At 42.4% G+C, this 17,270-nt stretch overlaps 2 protein-coding genes across 2 annotated transcripts in view; one reads left to right on the forward strand and one right to left on the reverse strand.

Moving 5' to 3' along the window:
* TMED8 (transmembrane p24 trafficking protein family member 8) overlaps nt 1–4,186 on the reverse strand; it is a 34,232-nt gene extending 30,046 nt beyond the window's left edge. The window contains exon 1 of the mRNA XM_040477848.1: nt 3,981–4,186. Coding sequence (XP_040333782.1) covers nt 3,981–4,065 — 85 coding nt within the window. The 5' untranslated portion in view covers nt 4,066–4,186. The remainder of the gene's footprint in view (nt 1–3,980) is intronic.
* Nucleotides 4,187–4,208: 22 nt separating this feature from the next.
* On the forward strand, nt 4,209–15,829 carry SAMD15 (sterile alpha motif domain containing 15). Its single transcript, XM_040477840.1, has 3 exons — nt 4,209–6,447; nt 7,401–7,499; nt 14,638–15,829. The coding sequence occupies exons 1-3, from the start codon at nt 4,414–4,416 to the stop codon at nt 14,872–14,874; spliced, it is 2,370 nt and encodes a 789-aa protein (XP_040333774.1). The 5' UTR covers nt 4,209–4,413; the 3' UTR covers nt 14,875–15,829.
* Nucleotides 15,830–17,270: the final 1,441 nt, after the last annotated feature.

Genomic DNA, 17,270 nt, shown 5'->3' on the forward strand with positions numbered 1-17,270 from the left:
TATTTTCCACAAAGCTCAATAAATTAAAAAAAAAAAAAGTCTGTTCTTAAGTGATGCAATATGTATACCTCAGAGAGTTACACTATAAAGAGAGCAGTAGCCCTCTCCTCTTGGGGACTAAAGGACCCAGGTGCCCCAAATAAAAGATTATTAAAAACAATTACAGTTCACAAAACAATAAGAACGCTGTGGCCACTGCAGAGCTGAGTTCAGAAAAAATAAACAGTTTTCTTACTTCATCACTAAAACTTGAGCTAACATGAAGACACTCAAAAGGTACTTTCTGCAGAGAATATTATTAAAAAACAAGTTATAGTTACGATGGATAATTGTAGATTCCTGCTTTCAAGGAATAAGATACACCAAAAAATCAAAACCTTTAATTCAGTAACAACTGAATGTCCAAACTCATTTCTTAATTGCTGTTTTCCCTCTAAGAGAGGATGGCAGAAATCTTTCAATTTCATCCTTTCTTAGGCTTCCACTGCTTACTTACTGGATCATTTTCCAGAGGAAGGTGGCATAAGGATCCAATCCAAACTCTTAATTTGAAGCAGTTTTTTAACTTCATTCCCCAGGTTATACAACACTGAGCCAAGCCAGATACATGATTTCCACACTGCTTTGGAAACCCAGCTGCATGCTAACTCAAGGTTTCTCAAAGGAGCAGTCCTGACATTTGGGGCCAGATAATTCTTCATTGTGGGGGCTGTCCCGTGCATTGCAGGGTGTTTAGCAGCACCCCTGGCCTCTACCCACTAGGTATCAGTCATAGCCCTCCTACTCCTCCCCAACCCTAGTATCGACAACCAAAACATCCCCTGAGCATCCCCAGGCAAAATCAGTCCTGTTTGAGAACCACTGCTTGTCTTTCTTTCTTTTTATGTTTATTTATTTTTGAGAAAGAGAGAGAGAGAGGGAGAGCGAGCGAACATGAGTAGGGGAGGGGCAGAGAGAGAGAGAGACAGAGAAGGAGACACAGAATCTGAAGCAGACTCCAAGCTCTGAGCTGTCAGCAGAGAGCGCGATGCAGGGCTCGAACTCACAGACTGCGAGGTCATGACTTGAGCCAAAGTCAGGCGCTTAACCGAATGAGCTACCCAGGCGCCTGGAGAACCACTGCTTTAACCCAAGGAACGTTCTTGAATATCTCAACCCTAATTCTTTATATGCATTTGGTGCTCCACCAAATCTCTGTGTTGAGACTCTGTCTCACAATCCAGCAAATATTTGTAGAACCTCTAGGACACATCAAGGGCTATAGGAGATAAAGAGACAAGACAGATTCTTCCCTTTCCTCAAGCAGATTTCTTGGGGTAAGTGCATAAAGAACTGTAGTATCACATTCAATTATATGTTTTGAATTGCTGATGTTTTTTCCCAGTGGTACTCTTGTCTTACCAAACTAAAAACACCTTGAGGGCAAAGACCATAATCTGCTCTGGAACACCAATACTGGCTCAACAGCCAATAAAAACAAATGATTGTAAACTTCATCACAACAAGGTGACAATTTCCTATAGGCAGTAAAATCTCCACAGTTAACCTGGACAGTAAGTTAACCTCTCTCAGCTATAGTTTGTTCCCCTATAAAATGGGGAGGGGCGCCTGGGTGGCTCAGGCAGTTGAGTGTCTGATGCTTGATTTAGGCTCAGGTCGTGGGATTGAGTCCCATGTCAGGCTCAGTGCTGAGCATGGAGGCTGCTTAAGATTCTCTCTCTCTCTCCCTCTGCCCCTCTCCCTTGCGCGCGTCCTCTCTCTCTCTCAAATAAATTAATTAAATAAATCAAATGGGGAGAAAATGACTCTTCACAGGATTAAATCAGATAATACAAGTAAATCTTTTTCCACTTTCTGGCACAGAGTAAGCATTCAATTAATGTAAGTTACCATTACTATTATTTTAAGAGCAACAAATCCTACCTCAAGGGGAAGAACTTGCTCTGGGCCACAGTAACAAACCCCTACATGACAGAAGAAGAAACCAACACTCACCCTGTTAAGGACAAGAGGAAGAAACTAACCAGAAGTATTTTATCAATGTCCTGGGAACAAAAAGAGAATTCAGGAACCAATTAAAAGGGGTGAGGGGGAGAGGAGACTCACTCAGAGGCAAAACCACCATCCTCCAACATAGTCCTGGACTATTCTTAAGACTTTTCTATTTAAAATGTTTGGGTTTAGGAGCGCCTGGGTGGCTCAGTCGGTTAAGTGGCCGACTTCGGCCCAGGTCATGATCTCGTGGTCCGTGAGTTCGAGCCCCGCGTCGGGCTCTGTGCTGACAGCTCAGAGCCTGGAGCCTGTTTCAGATTCTGTGTCTCCCTCTCTCTGACCCTCCCCCATTCATGCTTTGTCTCTCTCTGTCTCAAAAATAAATAAACGCTAAAAAAATAAAAAAATAAAAATAAATAAATAAATAAAATGTTTGGGTTTGTTTGCCATAAGCACACAAGGAGCTAAAGGGGAAGTTGAAAAGAAAAGAAAAAATCCTCAACTTATAACTATTGACATATGCAAGGGACAGATGTTTATGAGACTTCTGAGTGTTCATTTGCTGAGTCTCTTAGAAATTATGCTTAAAATTTTTATTGCTATAATGCTAAATACATGCCATCAATTTTGAATATACTACAAAGCATAAAAGTTCACATGAAGGAAGAAAAGACAAAAATTGTTAGATATTTTAAAGAGAACATAAAGTCATGGGGAAAAGCTGGGTGACTCAAAGGTGTATGTGTGTGTGTGTGTGTGTGTGTGTGTGTGTGTGTGTGTTCCACTGAAGTAGCATTAGAAGATGGGAGAGATTTGGGATAGAAGTAAAAGACGAGAAAAACCATCGTGCTGGAAGACACACATCCAGGAACACCTCCCACAGCACCTTATTCTCGTAATAACGAATACCACCAGTATGGTTATGTACCAGGAGCTAGGCACCAGTGCCTCGCTCTCACTGGCTCATGTAATTTCCCCAGCAGTCTTATTAGACAGGTAACAGCAGCACCCACATTTGACAGATGACAAAACGGAGATAGGGAGAAGTGACTTGCCCAAGGTCAAATCAGTAAACTGAAGATTCAGACTCCGACCCAGGCGCCACCTCTACCGCTACAATTTATGGTGCCTATTTTAATTTATACTTGCCACTTAGCAAGACCAGTTGTCTCCCCCTACCCTTTGAACCTCCTGGTGTGGTAAGCATAAGGAGGCCCGAAAGGTGAAGTGCGCCAGATGCACCCTTCGCCCCTAGGATAGCGAACCCTTGCCGAGGAACTGGCGTGGGTAGAAACGGGGACGGTCTCCCGAACCAGAAGAGGAGGGTGCCGGCGAATGAGGGAGGTCGCCAAAGTCCCTAAGTCAGCCCCTACGTCCTGCCTTGGCTCTGGCCATGACGTTCACTCAGAAGACCCGGAGCCTACCGGCTCCCGCCCGGCTCTCGTCTCCCGCACTTTGAGCGACGGAGAGGGGCGGCGAGGCGCGGGGGCCCGCGTGCAGCGGCCAGGACCAAGCGGGGCTCAGGCCAGCGGAAGGCGAGGCTCCCCAAGCGGACGCGGGCAGAGAGCGCGCGGACAGGTGGGGAGCGGGGTGCGGAGCCACAAGCAGGGGGCAGCGAGGCCAGAGGGGCTGGGGTCCGCGGCCGAGGAGGAACCGGCGGGCGAGCTCAAGAGGCGCCGCGGGCAGAGCAGCCCCGTCACCGCCAGCTGGGCCGATGGGAGGACGGAAGCGGGGCAGGAACCACGCCATTTCGAAAGAGGAGTAGCGAACAAGCTCGAGCGCAGCCCCAGGCTGGGCGGCGGGGATGGGGGCAGGGGCGCGGCCAGGGGCAGCGAAGGCGGGGGCTCTGCGCGGCAAGGGGCTGCCCGGGCGGGTCCGCTCCGCCGCGGGGCGCGGGACAGAGCGGGGCAGGGCGCGGCCCGAGGGTCGCACGACGCGCCGGGCCCCGAGGCCGGACGGACCCACCCGCCGGCCCCCGACTTGCGTACCTGAGGCGGCCGCCTGGCTCCCCTCCACTCCCGGGCTCTCCCCGGCGCGGCCCGCCGGCCCCCCGGCTGCCTGCCGCTCCGACATCTGCAGCCAGCGCCGCGAGCGCCTCCGCCGCCACCAGCGAGTGGCTCCGGAAACAGCCGAAGGCCGAGCGAGCACGGCGGCGGCGCTCCGGGAGGAGCCGAGTTGGGCCCGCGGGCCGGAAGGGGCCGAGTGCCGGCCCCGAGGGGCCGCAGGGGCTTTGGGCAGCGGAGGCTGGCGACGCGGACGCGGGGAGGGTGACTGCGTGCTTTTGAACGCAGGTTTTTAGTCAGGGCTAGACAGAACAAGCAAAACCTTGGGAAGATTCAGGAAGACCCGACCGGAAATCATGGTATCCATAGAGACGCTATCGGAAGTTGGGGTTGCTAGGAGGCCTGAGCGCGTCGGCCAATGTGCGTCATGGCTGAAGTCCCAGAATATTACGATTCAGGCTCGGATGAAGGAGACCTGGAGTATGAGGACCTCAAACTGCCTAGGTCACTTAAAATGCCTCAAGATGGCGAAGTTGACACCACGGCAGAAGTAGGCCTGGAGCTACAGATTGACCAGGAGCCACAACCAGAGGCGGAGGAAGAGGACCTCAAATTGGGGGCGCCAGAGAATGTATACCTACACCTAAAACCGACCAGCATGTCTGAGGAAGAGATTCCCAGGGAGTCAGAGATAGACCTTTCTAGCAAGACTGAACCAGGGATGTCCCGGGAGGCACAGTCAGAAACACTCAGAGAGATGGAAGAGCTCTTCCAGGATTTGGATGTCCTTATGCATGATAAGGAAGAACCAGGCTTAGAGTCACCAGAGGAGACCAAACTAGATCTTAGAGAGGATGTACTCATAGAGTTGGCTGAGGAAACAGATCTGGAGCTACCAAAGGAGACCAAAGGGGCCTCAATTAGTGAGACTAATTTAGAGTTACCAGAAGAGACCAAATTGGAAGTTCTGGAGGGTTCACTTAGAGCACAATATGAAGAAACAAGTCTAGAAACTTCAGAGCAGACCAAACCTGAATTTCTGAGTGAGAAACCAAGAAAATCAATTGAAGAGGCAGATCTACAACCGCCAGAAGTGACCACACCAGAGATTCCAAAGGAAGCACAGAGAGAGTCACCTAGGGAGGAAAGGACCGAACCATCTGAGCAGGTGAAACCAGAGTTGCCAGGAGGGAAACCAAGAGAAACTGAAGAGTCAGGTCTGGAGCCCACAGAAGAGACTAAAACCGAGGCTCCACAGGAAATACAAAGAAAAGCAACTGAGGAGAAAGCGACAGACCCACCTCAACAGACTAAAGCAGAGTTTCCAAAGGAGAAACTAAGAAATTCTACTGAGGAGGCAGGTCCACAGCCCCCAGAAGAGACTAAATCAGAGATTCCAGAGGAGGACGGAAGAAAATCAACTGAGGAGAAACAGACAGAGCCACCTCAGCAAACTAAATCAAAGTTTCTAGACCAGATACCAACTAAGTCTAGTGAAGAGACACAAAGGAAATCAACTGAGGAGAAAGTTCTAGAGCCACTAGAAGTGACCAAATCAGAATTTCCTGAGGAAAAATCAAGAAAATCAATCAAGGAAACAGGTCTAGAGCCATCGGGAAAGACAAAACCAGAAGTTCAAGAAGAGATACTGAGAGAATCAACTGTGAAGAAAGTTTTAGAACCACTAGAGGACACTAAATCATCAGGTCAAAATGATAAGCAGAGAAAATCTACTGAGGAGATAGGACTAGCACCACCACAGAAGATCAAATCAGAGGAGACAGTAAGAGAGTCAACAGAGAAGAAAGGTCTAGAACCACCAGAACAGACTAAACCAAAGTTTCCAAAGGAAGAACCAAGAAAATCAACTGAGGAAACAGGTCAAGTGCTGCCACAGAAGACCAAACCAGAGGTTCAAGAGAAGACACAAACAGAGGAAGCTACAGAGAAAGATCTAGAGTTACCTGATAAAGCCAAACTACCACTAAGAAAAGAGACACATGTAGAATTTTCCAAGGAAGATTGGCCAGAACTAGTTAAATTTAAGCAGTCTGTAGACAAGGATCAGCTAGAGTACTCTGACTATCAAACAAGAACGTGGTCGGTAAAAGAAACCAAGAAAGCTAAAAGAGATTCTATGTTTGGGTCTCCCACAATAAGTGAAATAGACTCAATAAGTACAAGTTATGAGTTCTCCAAAGAACATAATGGACTGTTTGAGATTACTGATACCAGTAGTGACTTCTACGCATATGTCTCAGATTATCAGAGGGATTTGGGGGAGCCTTTTGGTGAAATAGTTGAAGATTTGTCCCCAGAGTTGAAGGAACTGGCACACAAAGATGAAGAAACCTCGCCAAAAGAAAGTATAGAGCTACAATTTGAGTATCTTAAATGGAGCCCAGAGAAAGTTGCAGAGTGGATTAGCAAGCTAGGCTTTCCTCAGTACAAGGTATACAAAAATAATGTTTTTAAAGATCACATTCTTTCATCTTTCTCTTATTCCTCTTACCCTTACCTGAGCTCTTGCTTCTTCTTCCCTAGAAGGAGCATAGGAAAGTCCTGGACTATGGTAGAGGTAACTTGGATTTTAATTTTGGCCTTTCTACTGATGTATTTTGTATTTTGATAGAAGAAGGGAGGGTCACATTTGTTTCCCTATTTATCACAGTAAGTATACTTCTTTGTAATTCTTGAATAAAGACTAAAAAAATTATATAGGCCTCTTTTCATAGATAAGTATCTTTCTTTTTGACAGATTTTGTCCAAGGTAGACTTTTGGTACTTTGTCCAGTTTAGTGTTAGCTTCCTTAACTTGTACTACTAATCTTAAGTGTCTGCCCCAAAAATGTCATCTGTATCATGAGCACCTAACAGTATTAATGTAAATAGTTCATCAAGAGTAGTTCTATTAAAAAGAGAGTTAATGCCAACTATACTTCAATAAAAAATAAAAATAAAATTTTAAAAAAGGAAGCTGGGAAAAAAAGATAAGAGCAAATCTTATTTCGTTGATGCCAGCTATGTTCTTAGGCTGCCACAAAACAACATAAGATCTGTAATCTTTTGCACCCCAGTACTGAGAAATGTAATTAAGCAATGAAAGAAGCATTGGTTGTATCATGCAAAAAAAAAAAAAATATATATATATATATACATATATATATATATGAGCAATGTGAAATTTAATCAAGAGCTCAGGTGGAAAAAAATGTGGGATTATTAGGATTATTATTAAATTTCAATTTGCTTTAAAATTTAATTAAAATTTTTTCTCTGTATTGAACCAGAAACAAACATGATTTGTCTCTCCCTTCCTTCTCTTCCCCCAATTCTTTCTTCTCCTTCCCAACTTCCTGCTATTTGCCATAAATCATTTGAGTGATGTTCTTGTTATACTAACAGGAGTGTTTTACCACAAACTTCATCAGTGGCCGAAAACTCATTCATGTAAACTGCTCAAACCTCCCTCAGATGGGGATAACAGATTTTGAGGACATGAAGGTGAGTTGTGTTTAATGTTTCCCTATAGAGCACTGTATTGTAGAAAAAGACCACTTATTACAAGTTGGTATTTCCAGTCATACCCTCACATAGCTACCAAGTACCACCAGATAAATATCTTACTCTTTTTGTGTTCAAAGATGATACAACTATGTGTATGAGCTCTAATTTCAACTTACATTAATAGTGTACTGGATTTTCTAAATAAAAATAAGGAACAGAATTAGCAAATTAGTAACTTGTAATTCAAATTCCTGAAATGTTTATTTTATTTTATTTTTTTAATTTTTTTTCAACGTTTATTTATTTTTGGGACAGAGAGAGACAGAGCATGAACGGGGGAGGGGCAGAGAGAGAGGGAGACACAGAATCGGAAACAGGCTCCAGGCTCTGAGCCATCAGCCCAGAGCCCGACGCAGGGCTCGAACTCACGGACCGCGAGATCGTGACCTGGCTGAAGTCGGATGCTTAACCAACTGCGCCACCCAGGCGCCCCTCCTGAAATGTTTAAATACCAAGAATTTCAGCTTCTTATGAGAAAACATTTTTCAGAGTCTGCCAATTCATTTTGCTTCTTTGACATTTTGATTCCAAGAATACAGTATCAACAATGCAATAAGAAAAATTCTAATTATCCTTTTCTGGTCTTGCAGGAGTAGGGACACCTGGCTGGCCCAGTCAGTAAAGCATGCAATTCTTTATCTCTCAGTTGTGAGTTCAAGACCCATATTGGGTATAAAGCTCAGTTAAAGAAAAATTGGGGTGCCTGGGTGGCTCAGTCAGTTAAAGGTCTGACTCTTGATTTCAGCTCAGGTTATGATATCATGGTTCGTCAGATCAAGCTCCTTGTTGGGCTCTGCACTGACAGCTTGGGATTCTCTCTCTCCCCCTTTCTCTCTGCCCCTCCTCTGCTCATGCTTGTTCTCTCTCAAAATAAATAAGTAAAACATTTTTTTAAAAATTGAAATCCTCAAATGATGAATCCAGTGGTCTATCCTTATACCTCAAGAACTTTGAATAAGCAAACTTCAGAATATTTATCAAAGTCACCAAAGTGTGACCCCCTCCTTGAGGTCACTAGAGTAATAAAAATTAAGACATTTAAAGGTATCTTAGATAAGCTTTGCTTGACACATAGGTCCACTTTAAAAAGCTAATTATACACTATGACACAGGTAACTTTTTAGAGATCACACATGAACTTAATGTTGGTTCTCAACCCTTTTGGGAGCTCTCTTTTGTCGTCTGAAATTGGCCCCTGTACTCAGAGGGCAGGGAGAGACTGAAGAAACATGTAGGCCACTCCAGGTTGTAGGTGGCAGTTTTAATAATAACAAAGAGAATTTACATATGAGGTTTTTCCTGGGTGGCAACAAGATGAATGATTTCCATGCCTGTCCTCTAAATCTCAAAAGTTTATAAAGAAGCCCTAACAGGGGTCAGTCATGTATACTGTGCAAGTGTTTTCAACACCACATCACCTTTCCAAGGCCATGTCCTTAGAGCAGCCTCAGGAAGTGGGAAAGGCAAGTGGAGCCCACATTCCAAGGACAGGGAAGGGGGTAAGGAGCCTCTGGGTGCCCAGGTCCAGCTCATAGGTCAATCAGCAGTCACATCTTTTTTTACCACATTCCCCCACACTTAAGCATGCTATAGATACCTTTTTTACTGATAAATAAGCACTTTTAGTTCTACCATTGTAATTACAGCACCTAGTACATCCAAAATTCATCCCATAACAAAACTTACATAGTGTAATGCTCTTTTCCATGATACCTCTCCTGTATCATCATTCATGGACTTGGGCAGAATAGCAGGACTGGGAAAAGAGCTGGTGGCTTGAGAGTACAAAATTCTAGGCATGCTGATAAGAAACTGAACCCCATTTGAATGGTGCATCCCATTTACAAGCCTTGCAGTTAACATATGGCCAGTTTCTATTCTCTTCAACTTCCTTAATTATGCAATTATTCATGCCTCATCTGTAGAAAGAACTCACCATTCCCTTTGCTCTTTCTCCAACGTACTGAGAAGATGACAAAAGAGCTAGTGGGGTGGGTGAGACTGATGGGGAGTACAGAAAGGACGAAGCACTAATTCTTCTTTGAACCTGGCCAAAGGATCTCTTAAAACCACTATCCTATCATTCCCATTTGTAGTGATGCATTAGCTTGGTAAAAAGGGGAAAGGAAGTCAATCGTATTTATTCTAGGGACAAGCTAAACAAGATAGCATTACACCTGCTTCAGCTTTGTCTCTTAGAGAATCTGAAAGCAAAAAAATTCTTGAGAGCACGCGTGCACATACAGGGAAAAGGGACACTGGGAAAGGGAGAGAGAGAATCTCAATCAAGCTCCACACCCAGCTCAGAGCTTGATGCAGGACTCAGTCTCACAACTGCAAGATCATGACCTGAGCCTAAATCAAGAGTTAGACACTCAAATGACTGAGCCGCCCAGGTGCCCCAATTCTCAAAATATTTTTAACTGTTCACTCCATCAAGTGAACAAAAGAACTCTTGGGAAATATTTGGGGAAGAACATAGGTGAATTGCTTATTCCTTTTGTATGCATGATTTATATTATAGAATATAAACTCATAAGCTTTATATCCCAGCAATTTTACTACACTTGCCTTGTTTCAAACTATTTGAAAAGCACAGATTAATAATATGTGAGCAAATTCTCACAAGACAAAATATTTTTCTTTAACTTTCAATTTTCAGATAATTTTAGTTTTATAGAAGAGTTGCGAAGATGGTACAAAGTTCCTATGTACTCTTTTTTTTTTTTAATTTTTTTTTCAACGTTTATTTATTTTTGGGACAGAGAGAAACAGAGCATGAACGGGGGAGGGGCAGAGAGAGAGGGAGACACAGAATCGGAAACAGGCTCCAGGCTCCGAGCCATCAGCCCAGAGCCTGACACGGGGCTTGAACTCACGGACCGCGAGATCGTGACCTGGCTGAAGTCGGACGCCCAACCGACTGCGCCACCCAGGCGCCCCTAGTTCCTATGTACTCTTAACGCAGCATTCCCTAATGTTAACATCTTATGTAACCATGGGGGCATTTATCAAAACAAAGAAATTACCACTGGTACAGTATTCCTAAGTAAATTATAGACTTTATTCAGATTTCTTATATTTCTCCACTGATGTCCTTCTTTTATTCCAGTATCCAACTGGGGATACCACTTTGCCTTTAGTTGTTATTGTTTCTTTGGTCTCCTCCAATATGTGACAGTTTCTTTTTTGTTGTTGTTCATAAAGTTTTTTATTTAATTATTTTGAGAGCGAGAGAAGCGCAAGTCGGTCAGGGGCAGAGAGAGAGGGAGAGAGAGAGAATCCCATGCCAGTGTGGAGCCTGATGCAGGGCTCGAACCCATGAATCATGAGATCATGACCTGAGCCAAAGTTGGATGCTTAACTGACTGAGCCACCCAGGCACTCCTATGTGACAGTTTCTTGATCTTTGTCTTCACGACCTTGACACTTTGAAAAGTAGTGGCCAGGTATTTTGAAGACTTCCCTCAATTATGGTTTGTCTAATGTTTCCCATGAAACAAGAGATCACAGAGGTGATGAGCCCTTTTCATCTCATCAGGGAGTACATGATATCAATGGGCTATATTACTGGAAATGTGAACCTTATCACCTGATTAAGGTGGCATCTGCCAGGTTTCTTCATTATAAAGTTATTGTGTTTCCCTTTTCATATTCTATTCACTAGGAGTGAGTGAGTAGGTCTGGCCTACACTCAGAGACACAGAAATTAAGATCCACCTCCTGGAGGGAGGAGTACCAGAGCTTCTGGACATATAGTAAAACGACCACAGTAATAGATATGCTGGAGAAGATAACTTTGAGGTTATGCAAATTGATTTCTCCTTAAAGTCTGGCCCACTAATTTTAGCATCCATGATGGATGCTAAACTCTTGCCTGCAACAGTTAGTACTGTGTTGTTCTGATGATGGTTTTCTATTTCCCTCATTCCTTCCATGTTTAACTGGAATGCTTTGTAAGCGATTCTATGTTTAATTGTCCCTTCTCTCCCATTTGGGAGTTCTTTCAGTTTGGCCCATGTGTCCTTTGGACAATGCTCCCCTTTTTTTTTTTCTAGTACTTTCTGGCACTACACATAACTTCAGACTCATTTTTTACTTTCCTTGCTGCAGCTCTGGAAGCAGCCATGTCTCCCAGGAGCCCTGGTTGCTTTTATCAGGGAATGGAATTTAGAAACCACGATGTAGCACCAGTTGTGCTTGTTGCTATGGGAGTATCATTACTTCTAGGCACTCTGAGCAGAAAGATGTAGGAAACATACGTAGATATGCAAATCTCATGTAGATACAAATTTCTATTTATTTCTGTAAGCATGAGTTCATCCTGTTATCTCTGACTCTAGTCCAGCACCACTGGGTTCATTCTAGCCTTCCCATCCTTCCGATTCCCTACCCTACTTTGCTTCTTTATAACTTCTTTCTCTGATAGGAGAAACCTGATTCTCTTTATCTATAAATATGTATATGAGCAACAAATTACCAACAGAGTACAGTGTTTGTCTACAGTTGTTCTTGTCTTTAGCCTTACACCACCTAGACAAAGCACTGTTTTTCAAAGTTATTTAGGTCAGCTAAATAACTTTCTTCCCTACCTCCTTCAGTGAGATTATGTCTTACTTTGTAATATAATTATATTCATTTGTCCACAGCCTATATTCTATATGGGTTCCTGAGACGTCCTGGCTTTTTAAAAATTGGGGCGCCTGGGTGGCTCAGTCGGTTGAGCGTCCGACTTTGGCTCAGGTCACTATCTCACGGTCCATGAGTTCGAGCCCCGCGTCGGGCTCTGGGCTGATGGCTCAGAGCCTGGAGCCTGCTTCCGATTCTGTGTCTTCCTCTCTCTCTGCCCCTCCACCGTTCATGCTGTCTCTCTGTCCCAAAAATAAAATAAACGTTAAAAAAAAAATTTTTTTTTTAATTTGCATATAGTAAAGTCACTCCTTGCAGTCTGTAGTTCTGTGGGTTTTGACAAATGCACAGCATCATGTATCCACCACACAGAACCATAAAGAACAATTCTGTCCCCCTTGTGTCCCTTTGGTAGTCAGCCTATCCCCTCACCCCAATCCCTGGCAACCACTAATCTGTTTTTAGTCCCTATAGTTTTGCCTTTTCCAGAATGTCATATAAATGGAATCAAATAATATATAGCCTTTGAGTCTGGCTTCTTTCCCTTAGCAAAATGCATTTAAGATTAATCCACATTGTTGGGGCACATGGAAGCCTCAGTCAGTTAAGTGTCTGACTCTTGATTTTGGCTCAGGTCATGATCTCATGGTTTGTGGGTTCAAGCCCCCCATCAGGCTCTGTGCTGACAGCATGAAGCCTGCTTGGGATTCTCTCTCCCACTCCGATCCTTACCTCCCCTGCACGCCCCCCCCCCGCCCTCTCTCTCAAAATAAATAAATAACCTTAAAAAAAAGTTTAATCAACGTTATTATATGAATCAACAAGCAGATTTTAAGGAGACTATACAATCTGTTTTAATAATGGTGGTATAGATAATTCATATTTGAACCATAATGATGACGTCTTTAGGGTTTTTTAAAAATTTTTGTAATGTTTATTGAAAGAGAGAGAGCGCAAGCTGGGGAGGGGCAGAGAGAGAGGGAGACACAGAATCGGAAGCAGGCTCCAGGCTCTAAGCTGTCAGCACAGAGCCAGATGCGGGGCTCGAACTCACGGATCACCAGATCATGACCTGAGCCGAAGTCTGACACTTAAATGACTGAGCCACCCAGGCACCCCGACATCTTTAGGTTTAATTATAGGTTCCAATTATGTAAACGTGCATAGTTACATACATAAGGTAACCACAAACAGTATGTATTATATTGTTAATGATGAAGCAAAACTATCCGTAGCTTACAAATAAAAGAATAGCAGCCTTTAAAAACCATAATCAACACAGAATACAATGATGATATAGTAATAATAGAATCCTCTTGAAAACTAGAACTATTACAGATTCTGCATGAGACCATTTGCATTGAGCATGAGGCTCCATCCTAGAACGCAGAATTAAGAATCCTTAGGAAACTCTTATAATCTTCATAAATATCTGTATTCCTGTAATCCTTACTAACTTAAGTAAGTTACTAGTAAATTGCTCTAAGTCTTTGGCAAAAATAAGATCTGCTGCTTATCATTTATCAGAACTAATGAAAGAACTCACAGTTTTATATTAATTTATAGCCCATCAAAGGTCCCTCATGGTCCATTGATGAACTTCAGACATAGAATTAGATGAGAAATGGTTAGATTTTATTTCCTGATTCCACATCTAACCAGTAGCTTTGTAACACTTTTAATTTCTGCATTAGAATATTAAACAGTATTGGGCTCTCTCAGCCTGCAGTAGGCACATAGTTCTTTTGGTTAATAGTGAATAAATCTGTCTATGATTACAGGGTCCCTCCTGGGGGCACCATCTGTTAACCTCAGTGAATTTGTGAAAGAACCTGCTCTGGTCAGGGGCACTCAGGGTGAGGTGCTGACCTAACAAGGTGCTCGGTGTACCAGCATCAATTACAAATGAGAATTCTTAAGAGCCACCTATAGTAATTTGGATCTCTAATTCTAATAAAACAGCTGGAACTTTAATGTCTGCTTTTTAGTGTTTGAGATTTGTTTTTAGTCAAACAAATTAAGTAACTATTTGAGTTATTATTTTTTTGTTAATTGCAAATTAACTGAGCCCCTTATAGACAAGTTATTTATTAACCTTCCCAGAGACAGTCATGGCTCTTAATCTGAACATATTATCTGCTCATATGGCTGATCAGATTGCTCAGCCAAAAGAAAGAAATTAACCCATCCATGGCAAGCCATTGCCAAGAGCCTAGAAACACCTTTAAATGGAACTTATAAAAAGGTAATATATCATTTGATGTTTCTTATAAGGACTTTATTTTGAGGCCAGGCTAGTAAGCATTTCCATGTGTTATTTCATTATTTTATTTTCCCTTAGAAATAACTTAAAAGGTTACCATTCAAAAGGCCTAGGAAAATAAATAAAGCTTCTTTAATTTATATTTTCAGTTAACCCCATTAAAAAATTGTTCTTGTATTTTAGGTAATTTCTCGGCATACACGGGAGCTACTGCGAATTGAAGAGCCATTATTCAGACGCACCATCACCCTTCCCTACAGGGACAATATAGGCTTATTTTTAGAGCAAAAAGGTCATACTGGGGTAAAATCTGATTCCTTGACCTTATCTGAATTTGTGCAAGCAGCAGGATTACAGGACTATGCTCCAAAAGTAACTGCCCCTGAAAAGAATGAAGCATTGTATTACACTGAACCGTAGGGAAGAGCCATTTCACTTACCTGAAAGATCAAACTAAACTACTTGGGGGAAGAAGTATGGTCTTTTGGGTTCTCTTTTTATCTTCTTCATTAAGGATCAGAGTTAGAACTCCTGGCTCCACCCCTAGTTCTGTCAGCACCTCGCAGCACCTTCCTTTTATTTGGGTTTCAATTTAGCTCCGTGTTTAAACAAAGATATCAATATTTCTCTTTCTGGGTAATTTTAAGGATTCCTGATAAATTTCAGTAATGTATCTGGTATAGGAACATGTTAGGGAAATGGAATTAAAAGTAAAATCTCCTGCCAACCTAATCTTCTCGACAAATGAAGAAAAAGAAACAGTTGTATTATTGAATCAGCATTAAATCAGTCAGTGATGTATATCACAAGCAAGCTGCTAAAGAAGACTGCAAAGTTGAGATCTCACCCTTTTATATAGCCAGCCAGCCAGAATCCATTACTTACATGTTAATTGTCTGTATCCAAAAGAAAAAGAAAACTTCTCATATCTTTATGACAAACATGAAGTTACTATTGGAGCCAGGCACTTAGGCCCAAGAGATAAGGTGCCATCCTCCTTAATGCTCACATTTCAAAGAGATGGCCCCAAAGCCCCCCAAACAGACAGTCTTGGGATGTAAAACTGGTAGGTGACTTACTCAACTTTTTAGAGGATTTATGTACATGTCAAAAACAGAAAAATGATTTAAATTACATGTTTTGTAAAGGAAATGTTGTAAGGAAAGGGAGGAGGGGAGTTCTTTCATTTTTTGCATCAGAGAAAAAAATTTTAATATTTTTTAAAATTTATATTTATCCTTACAAACAACATGGCTTATAGGAGTACCACTGGACTATGGAATACGGACTGGAGTTTGTTTACCAGGCTCTTTTATGTGGTACTTTCCAGACCTTTATAAAATAAAATTCAGGGTGTGCCTGGCTGGCTCAGTCAGTAGAGAATGCAACTCTTGATCTCAGGGTTATGAGTTTGAGCCCCACGTTGGGGGTAAGGTTTACAGAAAGGAAGGAAAGGAAAGGGAAGGAAAGTAAAGGAAAGAAAAGAAAGGAAAGAAAGAAAGAGAGAAAGAAAAAGGAAAGAAAAAAAGGAAGGAAAGAAGAAAGAAGAAGAAAGAAAGAAACAGAAAGAAAGAAATTGAATGAAAGAATGAATGAATGAATGAATTCAGAGTCTACCCATAACTGACTGCTCAAAAAAAAAGATAAAATAGTTCGTGTTGCTTGAATGACTCCAGTTCCTCTCTAGTTTACAAGCTTAACTGTTCTTTCTCTTCCCAGACTCCCTTCTTAGTCCTAAAAGCCACTAAAGAGCTACCATAATCCAGAAAGGCAATGATGTACCCTGTCCAGTTCCCTACACCTGAATGAATAGTCAAAGGAATCAATTTCTTTTTTTTTTTTTTTTTGTACTGAGAAAAGGAACAGTACCTCAACAGTTAGCATTCGTACCAACTGTTAACATTTGATGATGCACCTACTTTTTTCCCACATTGGATCAATGAAATTTTATCTCAAACCATTCTACACCATACCATTGAGTTTGCCTGGCTCACAATTATGCAAAAGAGAAAATGTAAATGATTAATCTAACACAATGGTGGTTTACAAGTATAGTGAATGGTTTTGTTCAAAAGCACTTTAGCGTTTAGCAAACAATTGTCCTGTTCAATGACAGAGCATAGTCAGTGTCCTCCTTTCTCAACCTGATGGTCACTGCTATTGTTTTCTACTCTATTATAACTGACATAAAGTATTTGCAAAATGTAAAGGCAATAACTTTGCAGTGTAGGAATAAGATCTATGTTTTGCAAAACTATTTTTAGCCATGTAATATAAATGCCAGCCATTTATAAAAATGGTTTTGTGGTTTATTTTTTTAAAAAAATTTTTTTTAACTTTTATTTATTTTTGAAACAGAGAGAGACACAGCATGAACGGGGGAGGGGCATAGAGAGAGGGAAACACAGAATCGGAACCAGGATCCAGGCTCTGAGCCATCAGCCCAGAGCCCAACACGGGGCTCGAACTCGTGGACTGCGAGATCGTGACCTGAGCTGAAGTCAGACGCTTAACCAACTGAGCCACCCAGGCACCCCTGGTTTTGTGGTTTAAAATGGTTTAAATGGGGGCGCCTGGGTGGCTCAGTCGGTTAAGTATCTGTCTTCAGCTCAGGTCACGATCTCACGGCTCGTGAGTTCGAGCCCCACGTCGGGCTCTGTGCTGACAGCTCAGAGCCTGGGGTCTGCTTTGGATTCTGTGTCCCTCTCTCACAGTGCCCCTCCCTTGCTCATGCTCCTCTCTCTCTCTCTCTCTCTCTCTCTCTCTCTCAAGGATAAATAAAACATTAAAAAAGTAAATACAAATAAAAAATAAAA

The sequence above is a fragment of the Herpailurus yagouaroundi genome, unplaced genomic scaffold (genome assembly GCF_014898765.1).
Source record: "Herpailurus yagouaroundi ecotype Mexico unplaced genomic scaffold, PumYag 141, whole genome shotgun sequence".
In the NCBI taxonomy this organism is placed as follows: Eukaryota; Metazoa; Chordata; class Mammalia; order Carnivora; family Felidae; genus Herpailurus; species Herpailurus yagouaroundi.

Coding starts and splice junctions, on each gene's coding strand:
- SAMD15 (XM_040477840.1), top strand. CDS start 4,414: ATGTGCGTCATGGCTGAAGTCCCAGAATATTACGATTCAGGCTCGGAT. Junction 6,448..7,400: donor TAGGCTTTCCTCAGTACAAG/GTATACAAAAAT, acceptor TTATACTAACAG/GAGTGTTTTACCACAAACTT. Junction 7,500..14,637: donor CAGATTTTGAGGACATGAAG/GTGAGTTGTGTT, acceptor CTTGTATTTTAG/GTAATTTCTCGGCATACACG.